Raw genomic sequence first — 10,884 nt, forward strand, 5'->3', positions numbered from 1 at the left:
ATATTAACGGCTCTATATGATAACATGTTAAAGAAATGAATGTCAAGTCTAACTCAACCCCAAAAGCTAGCTTATGAGGAGAGGATTTTCCAAGACCATATAAGGCGTCGGTGTACCCTAAAGCCCACCGATGTGGTACTCAATAGCATAAGTCAGCCTGCAAGTTTATTGTAGCCAGAAAGTCCCCAACTTCAAGCATGAAAAAAGTAGTCAAAAGATTCAAAATGGTAGGATCCGATAATCATACTGAGATTTTTCTTGGTAAAAGGCATTTTGGTAGGACATGAAATGGAAATCTTGGTTTAGCGAAGATGTTTGTACACCTAAGTTGCTCAGACTCTTCATTTTTGGTGTCGAACCACTGTCGACATGACATGGGTGTTGGCGTGGGTGTGAGATCCATACCTGATTTGGTCAACCAATTTTGGATACTTTGACCAAAATCAACGGATAAATTCGGGATAGATACAATGATTTATGTAATCAAGCAAAAGTTCAGAATTGAATAAATGGAGTACCTTGTATAGAATGTTCTATGTCAGTCCTTGAATCACCTTCTGGGATTCACCTCTTGATCAATATCTTTTCCTAATTAATACCTTGTAAGTTCTTCACATAATGTCTCATAATTTAGACATAACTCTATTTTTAGATATTGGAATTATTTTTAGCTGAATCCCTATACCCATATCCGTACCTGGATCCATACCCTCAAATCTTAAAATTTAGATCATGAAGGATCCGACTTTTAGACCTGCTGCACCAGTATCGAACACCCGTGCCCGAGTCCAAGCAATTTAGCTGCACACAATGTGAACGTGCCAACAGCCAGACAACTCTACTTATCGCATAGGTCTCAAATGTCGAGTTAATCCAACTGAACAGGATTTATATCCTAGAGGTGATTTGTTTGACCAAACAATGCAGAAAAATAATATGCATCAAAACCTGCAAGCTCAAGTGTGGAGCATCATCAGCACGAGTTATAATACATGAGTCAAGAACTGGAACAAAGAAAAAATCTGCTTCCTCTGCATTTAATGTCCGATGAGGGCTAGCTAACATACTTTCATAGAGTGCCATCTACAAAAAAATATAACTATAGTTGATCAGGGTCTACACAAACACTAAATTTCATAGGTGGAGACACTGATAGTCGGATGATACCTGTGCACCATACAGCTGGTCTGTCCATACTGTAGCATTTCTCGGATCATAGATTCTGTTTACGCATTCTAGTTTAAAATGTCGTCCCTACATTACCCAGGAAGCAAATAGGTATTAGAGTTTTACTCTCCAAGTTAATAGATAGGATGCGACAGGAAGAAATTGTTCTAACCTCCAGAAGAAGACTGTTGAACTCTGGGGGCAAGTCATAAACATATATAAGGGGCCTTTTCTTCTCCGCAATAGCATCTAGATTGACAAGATTTCCTCTGCTGTTCATATTCTCAGGAACATTAACCTGTGCAGGTCGCAGCCAGAGAGGCCACTCTCTAATGGATGACATAACGGAGGGTACACTGCAATCTGCTCCGAACCAACCGTTATCACACTGCAGTATGTAAATAAAAAAGAACTTGTGTTATAATAAGCCATGTAAAGCTCTGTTACTCTCAACGTACTTTTTTGGGGAAGATAAAGTTATCAGAAGGAAACTAGATATTTGTGTGCGTAGAAATAAGGGACGTGCTTCATAATGACAAGATGACCAATGGGGCAGCATCTATCTACAAGACAACATTCAGAAAAAACAAACAAAACAAAAGCCAGGTAATGCTAGAACATTATTTTCAGAGAAAATTCTGTGTTTGCTACTGAATTATTACAGTCCTTCTGTGCTTCATGAATTCTTTTAGCCTTGGTAAAAATGGGAAGAAGAATGATTACCGCGAAATTCTGCAATCAACCTCTAAATATTAAGCAAGTACTATGAAACTTTCCTCACACAAAAGAAAATGAGGACTGATTTTACCTGACAAAATCCACCGCGGCAGAACCCGTGGCCCGAGCATTGATTTATACAAGTGCTTAGCACAGACACCTCACAGAATCGACCCCAAAGACCGTCATACTTGCAATCACACTCCTCCTTGAAAAGCACCTTGGAAGCATATGCTTCTACCGGATCCACATTACACCATCCTCGTCTGCTACCATTTATAGTAAAGACGTCGAGATCAGCTTTTGTGAAGTCAGTCATAGGAGCACCACCAGGTTCAGATGGAGGACTGAGTCACATACACAAGCAATTACTGCCAGGTTTCTTGTGATGCAAGAGATACAAATAAAGGTTAAATGAGAAGTATATTGGCTTACTTGATTGTAAAACCACATGCCTCAGCAACAGGACGATTTGGGTATTTTGTGCCTTCCCCACAAAAGCACATTGCTCTTGTTGTGTCACAATAAGCAGGACAAACTGAGACAACCCAGTTCCCAAAAGGTTGCTCCTTTGATCCAGGGTAGTTGCAGCTCAACTCCTGCCTCTCGGCACATTCTTCACCTGAAAAGATACAGCATGTTAGTAATGACGAAAATCTGGTGAGAGATTTTAATTATTGCGTAATTTGACATAAGTTTGTGTTTCACCCTAGAAAGAAAGTTTCCAGCTGAGATTAATAGTGTGAGAAGTTGTTAGCTACCCTTCTCCTCTCCCAACAGATAACAAAATCATAAGTAGCCCAACATTTGTAATCCGTGCACGTGCATTTGTGAAACCGCAAATAATAGGTGCTTAACTACATGTGCAACCACATCAGACTCGTACAGTAAGAAAAGAAAATGACTTTAAGAAACATGCCACAAAGTAAATACAGGAAGCCTTTAATTTGTATATTTCTTTGTATGAAAGATACCAGTACTTGTCACATGCCAAAAGTGTTTTCATATTTTGTTTTAGGAAATAACGATGTCTCATCTCCCTTGCAAGAATGGAAAGGAGATCAAACCATTGTGATCATGAAAATGAATCAAAATACCAAGTTTTTGAAAGTTAGTTGTTGGCTAGTCAATGTACAAAATAAAAACCAATTTGTATTCAATCTCTTGAGAATATAGAACACATTTATGCCTAGGATGCAACTTGCAAGAAAAGTAGGATGGGTGTCGTTGGAGAATTGTATCTTTGACTATTGTAATACCAATATTCAAATGAAAGCCACAGCAGTTGAGTCCTAACATTTCACAGCACGAATATCTTACAATGACTCTTGTTAATGCGCCATGACATTATAAATTCAATTTCATCAGAAATAGATCAATATAACTATTAGAATATGAGTAGAAATAGGAATAGTATATAAAAATCCTACTTGGAAAAGGATTGTACTATAGTGTCTACAAATAGGGCCTCAATGTAATTATGAAACACACAATTCAATAATATTTTTTTGTCCATTATTTCTCACATGGTATCAACGCATTGGTGAGAAACTTTAAAAAAAAAAAAAAAACTCAATCACTGTGCGTCAATTTCCGGTGACTAATTTGTGTCATTATCTGTTTAGTGGGTTGTATGCAAAATACAACACCACCAAGAGGATCGGAAAGGTCAGGCGAAAAAAACCCGACCAAAACCACCGGAAAAATATAAGCCACGCGCTACCACGCGCCTGCCGGAATTCCGGCGAGATCTGTATCACGCGCCGATGCGTGAGATTTTCTCCATTTGAATTTTTTGAGTTGTTCCTTTTTTGTTGGAGTCGCCCAGTTATTCCGATCCGTCCAATTCCCTTTTTCCTGATTTCGATCACTGGAACCTAATTCTGGCGACTTTATTTTTTTCCCGGCCAGTTTTCGGCGAGACTCCTCTTTTTCAGTGAAGTCGCCCCTTCATTCCAAGGCTGTACTGATAGCTATTTCTTGATTCCGACAATCAAATTCAATTTTTTTCTGGTGACTAACCAATTTTTTGGTGATTGGATTTTTTGCTTATTTAATCCTATGATTAAATCTGAACCCCCTTAATGAGGAGATCAGAAAATCAAACATCACAATCCATGAAGAATCGTCGAGGGGGAGGTCAATTTGGAAGATCTCGACCTAAGTGTAGTTATTGTATAAAGCTTGGGCATACTCGTGATGTATGCTATTCTCGACCTAAGTGTAGTTATTGTAATAAGCTTGGACATACTCATGGAATATTTTGTTCTTTGCATGGTCTACCACCTAAAAATGTTAATGTTGCTCAGTCTAACACTACAGGTGATCAACAGGTGTATTTATCTGACAAAGAATATCATGAGTATCTTCAGTATCGAGCAAGTAAGCATACATCTCTATCAATAGCCTCAATTGCACAATCTCCTACCTTTGGATCATGGGTTGTGGACTCGGGTGCTTCTGATCATATTTCTGGTAACAAGTCACTTCTGTCTGATATTGTTTATTCACAGTCTCTTCCAGCTATTACTTTAGTCAATGGGATCCGAACAAAACCAGAAGGAGTTGGACAAGCCAAACTTCTATCTTCTATCACTCTAAACTTTGTTCTTTATGTCCTGGTTGTCCTTTTAATCTTGCATTTGTTAGTCGTTTGACACGTGCCCTTAATTGTAGTATAACTTTTTTTGATGATTTTTTCTAATGCAGGACCGCAGTACGGGACAAACAATCGGCACAGGATGTAAATCACAAGGCCTTTACCATCTTACCTCTGTAAATTCCTTCACATCATGCTCCGTTACAGACCCTCCAGACCTTATTCACAAACATTTAGGACATCCGAGTCTATCCAAGTTATGAAAGATGGTGCCTAATTTGTCTAGTTTATCCACATTAGATTGTGAGTCGTGTCAACTTGGGAAACACACCCGTGCTACATTTTCACGTAGAATTGAGAGTCGTTCAGAGTCTAGTTTCTCATTAGTTCATTTTGATATTTGGGGTCCTAATAAACTCACTCCACCCTTAGGATTTCGTTACTTTGTTAGTTTCATTGACGATTTTTCACGATGCACTTGGGTTTTCCTAATGAAAGATCGTTCTAAGTTATTTTCTATATTCAAAAGTTTTTGTGCTGAAATACAAAATCAATTTGGTGTCTCTATTCAAACTTTTCGTAGTGATAATGCCTTAGAATACGTATCCTCCCAGTTTTAGGAGTTTTTGACTCACCAAGGAATTATTCACCAGACATCATGTTCATACACCCCTCAGCAAAACGGTATAGCAGAAAGGAAAAGTAGGCTTCTCATTGAGACTGTTCGCACTCTTCTCATTGAATCCCGTGTTCCACTGCGTTTTTAGGGCGATGCAGTCCTCACATCTTACTATCTCATTAATAGTTAGTCATTATCTTCGATTCAGAATCAGGTTCCCTATTCCATACTATTTCCTCAGTCACATCTCTACTCTAGTGAGACTTGTAACAAGCTTTCTCTCTAGTGAGAAGAGTGACCACCGAAACTAGGATACAACAATAGGGTGGATTCTCTTTTGTTGTTGCTTGCTTGGAAGCGTTGATGCTAGAGAGGTGGAATCCGATCTTGTGTCACGTAAGAGATAGGTTTATTGTTGTGTGTAGTGTTAAGGGTCCAAGAGTGTCCATTCTTGGGTTCTTAAGATTATACCTTCATGTGGTCTATCTATTTATCCTTTTACCTTCTTGTAATCTTGTTTAGTGTTTGTGTTGTAATCTTGTGTTCTTGTTGTTATTGTTAAATCCGAATCTTGTGTCTTCTTGTTCATCATCTTATGTTGTTAATCTAGTTTGTTGTCCGTTGATTTGGTGTAATAAACACTTTATTATCTTCTTGTTATTGTGTTCTTGGGAAGCCGAGTCTTGGTCTCCAAAAGGGTTCATGGATTTCCTCCATTTTGTGGACTGTTTTTTGGACTGATTTTGGTGTTCCCTTGTTTGTCCCATATCATTTGGTATCAAAGACATCTTTGGTTTTGTTCTTACAATACCAATCTTGGGCTTTCTTGCTAAGAAAATCAAAAAAAAAAGAAAAGAAAGATGTGTTCTTGAGCTTGAGATCTTGGCCGAAAAGTTGAACTTGTTGTTGTTGTATCTTGGCCGAATGTTGTGTGTCTAGGTCTAGGATTTATTTTGCTTGTGTTGTTGTTTCAAGTGTTAGTATTCTTGTTCATTAACACTTTGAGTCGATCTAGATTTGAGATTTTAAAAAATTGATGTTGTTGTTGTGAACAAGACCATAGTCGTGTGTTGAAGTTGTTGTTCTTGGACGTGTGGAATTGTTGTTATAGTCTTGGTTGGACGTTGTTGGTGTTTTTGTTGCTCTTGATAAAGTTGTTGAGTTCTTGACATTCACCACAACCTTCACCCTTGCTAAAACCGAAATACAACACCAAAAAGAACCTTAGCCGTGTGTTGACACTACAATTGGTCGTGATGTGTGTTGATGTTTGCCATGGGGTGGAAATTGTTGTTGTGTTGCTGATGTGTTCTTGAAGGTTGTTGTGGTGTTCATTTTGTTCTTCACCTCATCTTACAACTTAAAACAACCAAAAGTGAAACATAGATTCAAAAAGGTGAACCTACAAGTTGTAAAGTTGTTTGTGAGAAGACTTGAGTCATCACTTTCTTGACATGACATCTACTTTTCAACCACTTTCCTTGTTTCAAGGAACCTTGTTTTGTGGGAATTGTACAAAGTTAAGTCTTGCCTTTTGAAGATTAGACTTAAAAGAGATTTAAGACATATACTTTCCCTCCAAAACCAATTGTTTCCATTACATAGTAACTAAAGTTTGTAAACTTCAACTAGTGAATAATTGTGGAGCCGTGACCAATGGTATGCTGCCACGTCACCCAAGTAACTGTTCATACAAAAATTTTAAGCTCAAAATTTGTTCTTCTAGTTTCATTGTGTTGTTTCTTTAGTTTCGTTTGTTGATTCCATTACTAACTTACAAGCTAGTTTTAGATTGTAAGTTAGTTTTGAAACCGTCCTTCGTGTATACGTTCCTTTGTGTGTCCCATCCTTTTGAGTCGTTGTGATACTTGGTCCACCTCTTACTGCCTCACGGAGTACAAGCAAGGTTACGAAACTTGTGAGATCAAAGTGAGAGAAAAAAAAAATCCGAGAGACAAAACAATAGAGAGGGAGTGCGAGGACTATTCTTGTACAACTAACTTGTTTGTTGTTTTGTAGGTAACTTCTTGGCCATAATGGAAACCATTTTGGCCCTCTTGATGCTTTGTCCCAAGACCTTGCTAGGACAAATGCGGGTCTTGAAAAAATTGACTCGGATGTGGTAACTATGCATGAGAGATTAGATCGAATGGAGAGTCGAAGGAACTCTCGTGTTTTTACTCCCGAAACTTTACTTCCAATGACCAATCCTCCAAGACCATCCCATAATGCCACAAGCCAAGCTCCAAATAGCCCTCAAAACTGAGAACAAGATAAACCACTTCCCCCGCAAGTTGATCAAGTCCAACAAGGAGGACTTGGAAGCCAATTTCCTCCCATTCAAGATCCACAACCGAAGCTCCACATTACCAAATCAAGCCTCTCAACCGAAACTTCCCTTTCCAAAAACCGACACATCCAAGAAGAGAAACATGGTAGAGAGAGACATGAAGGATATGGAGTCTACAACGATGCTTATATGATGGAAGGAGACTTGAGTCGGATGAGATTGAAGGCCAATCTCAAGAGGGAGAGGAAGCCGAGGGTCAAAATGAAGATGTTGGATCTGAGACTTATTGTCATTATGCTCTCGGGTTTGGATAGCTTGTGGATTGTTTTTGTGCATTTCTTGTGGGCTATTTTTAGCTCTTTTTTGATACATCCCTTGTTATTATTGAGCTCTCGGACTCTTCAAGTTTTGCGGACTGTTTTTGAGTAGGTTTCCTTTGAAGTGACCAATTAAACGAGGTGAAGCCGTGAATTTGTGGACAAATTTCTCTCAAGATGGAAAGGATGATACGAGAATAATCACGGATATGGACTTAGGAGAGTGCGTGTTGGCCCCGATCCTTGGCACATGCAATTGAAGTGTAAAAGAGGCCCAAAATGCACCTAAATCAGCCCATAAATTACACTAGATAGGTGCCCACTCTTTGAAGGGCCTTTTGGTCATTTTAACTTATATTTTGTAATAGCTATAAAAGGAACATTGTAAGGTTTTTAGTTTAGTTTTTGGATGATATTTGTGAGTCTTGTGAGACTTGTAACAAGCTCTCTCTCTAGTGAGAAGAGTGACCACCGAAACTAGGATACAACAATAGGGTGGATTCTCTTTTGTTGTTGCTTGCTTGGAAGCGTTGATGCAAGAGAGGTGGAATCCGATCTTGTGTCATGTAAGAGATAGGTTTATTGTTGTGTGTGCACCTAAGGGTCCAAGAGTGTCCATTCTTGGGTTCTTAAGATTATACCTTCATGTGATCTATCTATCTATCCTTTTACCTTCTTGTAATCTTGTTTAGTGTTTGTGTTGTAATCTTGTGTTCTTGTTGTTATTGTTAAATCCGAATCTTGTGTCTTCTTGTTCATCATCTTATGTTGTTAATCTAGTTTGTTGTCCGCTGATTTGGTGTAATAAACACCTTGTTATCTTCTTGTTATTATGTTCTTGGGAAGCCGAGACTTGGTCTCCAAAAGGGTTCATGGATTTCTTCCATTTTGTGGACTGTTTTTTGGACTGATTTTGGTGTTTCCTTGTTTGTCCCGTATCACTGGTACTCGTATTAATTACATTTGTAACAAGCTAGGCACATATGATTTGTATCATTGTATGCATCAGCTTGAGGGGAAGTGTTAGAATATGAGTAGAAATAGAAATAGTATATAAAAATCTTACTTGGAAAAGGATTGTATTATAGTGTCTACAAAAAGGGTCTCGATGTAATTATGCAAACACATAATTCAATAATAATTTTTTGTCCATTATTTCTCACAATAACCAAATATTTGGTGTATTAGGGGGGATATTCTGCCTGTTCATATCCAGTGTATGCCATGTGCGACACTCTTTGACAAAGTTTTACTTTCCATTTCATGGACACACTAACCAGAATTAAATTTCCAAGATAAATGTTGATGTAAGGAGTGTGAAGATTTACCAACCAGTGAAACCATGAAAGCAGCGGCATTGACCCAATTCGCGATTGCAAATGCCTTGACCGCTGCAATTATTCCTGCAGCTCTTGCCACCAATTTGCTGATACCAGTACACTTGTAATGAGCTAAATCATCTCAGGAAACAGGACTAACAGAAACTAAGAGCAACATAACTTGCAGATTTGTTGGATTAGATATTAAATGCAGATTTTACCCATTGATGAATGATTAGAAAAAGAAGTGTAACTTACAAAAAACAGCAATAGACTAGAAGCTTTAGATAAGTATTCCAAAAAAAGCAGTTAACAGTTTCCTACTTTCCGAAGTGTGTGTTTTTTCTTTGTGCAGATACCTCAACAACTTTAACAGCAGAAGTATTTGAATCGCAACCAGCTAACCACCGGCCAACCTCAGCCTTCCATGGAGCACCACGATATACAACAGCATTGTGTAAATCAAGAGGAAATCTGACATTCAGATCAATCATTGGCATGGGGCTTCTACCAAGATTGCTTTGACTTCCTTCAGTTGATATAATGCCTGTTGGATTCTTCTGGATACCTTCAGTTGACTTGTCATTGGAATTGGATGTATTCATAGACATAGGGACACAAAAGTTCTGAAACTTCCTAAAGTAATCCAAGGAAGGCACGACGGGGTAGAGGAATAAATGAACAACTGAAACTAATGTCACAATTGAAGCAACTTTTGCCACAGTGGACCATGAACACCTCCATTTCTGGATAGCGAACATGATATATATATATATATATATATATATCCTAAACAACCTTCTCCTTCCTATTCAAATCTTCTCGATTTAATCTGCCGCAGAGACAACAACCTTCCAATATTCAAAACCGGAGCACAGCAAAGCAACCAAGAGGCAATTCACACAAATTTTCAGTTGAAGAAAAGATTTTTAACCAAGAAATATGTCCAACTAGCAACAAAGGATTTCAACACTCAGAAATAGAATTTTCAAAAACTTTCTTTAGTAACCCAAATACAAGAAAACCATGTGAATGCAGTGGACAACTAGCCACTTCGGGATCTGGGATCAAGAACCTAACACATGAATAAACAAAAGGTAACCCTTTATAGTATAAATTTAAAGTAAATTCTCACATATTTATCATATTGTTATAAGTCAACCCGAGAAGGAGAAGTGGGGAGAGACAGGGTCATGAATAGCTTCTGAATGAACTATACAGCTTGTGCATACGCAGTAAGCACAAAATTTTACTACTATATGGAAACAGCCAAAGGTTTTTTGAATGACCTCAAGGGTGAAATACTTGGAAATAGCCTCCAGCAGAAATGCGGCCGCATACATACACCTTTATGGGGCCTTTCTTGAACACCGTGCATTGCAACAGCTGTCGGTGCACCGGACTGTCAGCAAGTTGCTTGCTGTAAGATAATACTGTACTACTAACAAAGTTTTCTTTCCTATTCTGGGATAACTTTGAAAATTGTAAAAAGAAAAAAAAAAAAAATTAAACTCTTTCTCCTCCCATCTGCCAAATACTGTAATTTGTTTAGTTATGCTTGCGAGATTTAAATAAGCTTTTAATAAAATTTCGCATTTTTTATTTTGATGGAGTATCACCCTTTCTTAAATTTTTTATGAAGGTAGGGTCGTTTGATATAAGGTATTAAATATATAATTTTAAGATAAAATAATATTTTCAGGTTAAAATTTATGGTGTCATATTTAGTTGTTAAATTTGAAATAATTTATCTCAAAATTAATAAATAGTATTAAGATAAGTTATTCCACCAAATGATGGTATAAATAATTTCACCATAATTTACATAAATTTACCCTTCAAACCCTTTAATTGTC

General features: G+C 37.8%; 1 protein-coding gene across 5 annotated transcripts in view; it reads right to left on the minus strand.

Moving 5' to 3' along the window:
- LOC107854164 overlaps positions 1-10,567 on the minus strand; it is a 27,199-nt gene extending 16,632 nt beyond the window's left edge. For 2 of the 5 annotated variants that reach the window (XR_007053004.1, XR_001669959.2), the window contains exons 1-7: positions 9,388-10,566; positions 9,042-9,135; positions 2,320-2,506; positions 1,976-2,231; positions 1,340-1,555; positions 1,168-1,254; positions 949-1,083 (exon numbers count right to left, since the gene is read on the minus strand). Coding sequence is in view for 3 of the 5 variants with exons in the window: in XM_016699157.2 (XP_016554643.1) it covers positions 949-1,083; positions 1,168-1,254; positions 1,340-1,555; positions 1,976-2,231; positions 2,320-2,506; positions 9,042-9,135; positions 9,388-9,789 (1,377 nt within the window). In the remaining 2 variants the exon portion in view is untranslated. Of the gene's footprint in view, positions 1-948; positions 1,084-1,167; positions 1,255-1,339; positions 1,556-1,975; positions 2,232-2,319; positions 2,507-9,037; positions 9,136-9,387 lie in introns of all 5 variants that reach the window. The other 3 variants (XM_016699157.2, XM_016699158.2, XM_047408269.1) reach the window with 3 other exon arrangements.
- Positions 10,568-10,884: the final 317 nt, after the last annotated feature.

The sequence above is a fragment of the Capsicum annuum genome, chromosome 3 (assembly GCF_002878395.1).
Source record: "Capsicum annuum cultivar UCD-10X-F1 chromosome 3, UCD10Xv1.1, whole genome shotgun sequence".
NCBI classification, from domain to species: domain Eukaryota; kingdom Viridiplantae; phylum Streptophyta; class Magnoliopsida; order Solanales; family Solanaceae; genus Capsicum; species Capsicum annuum.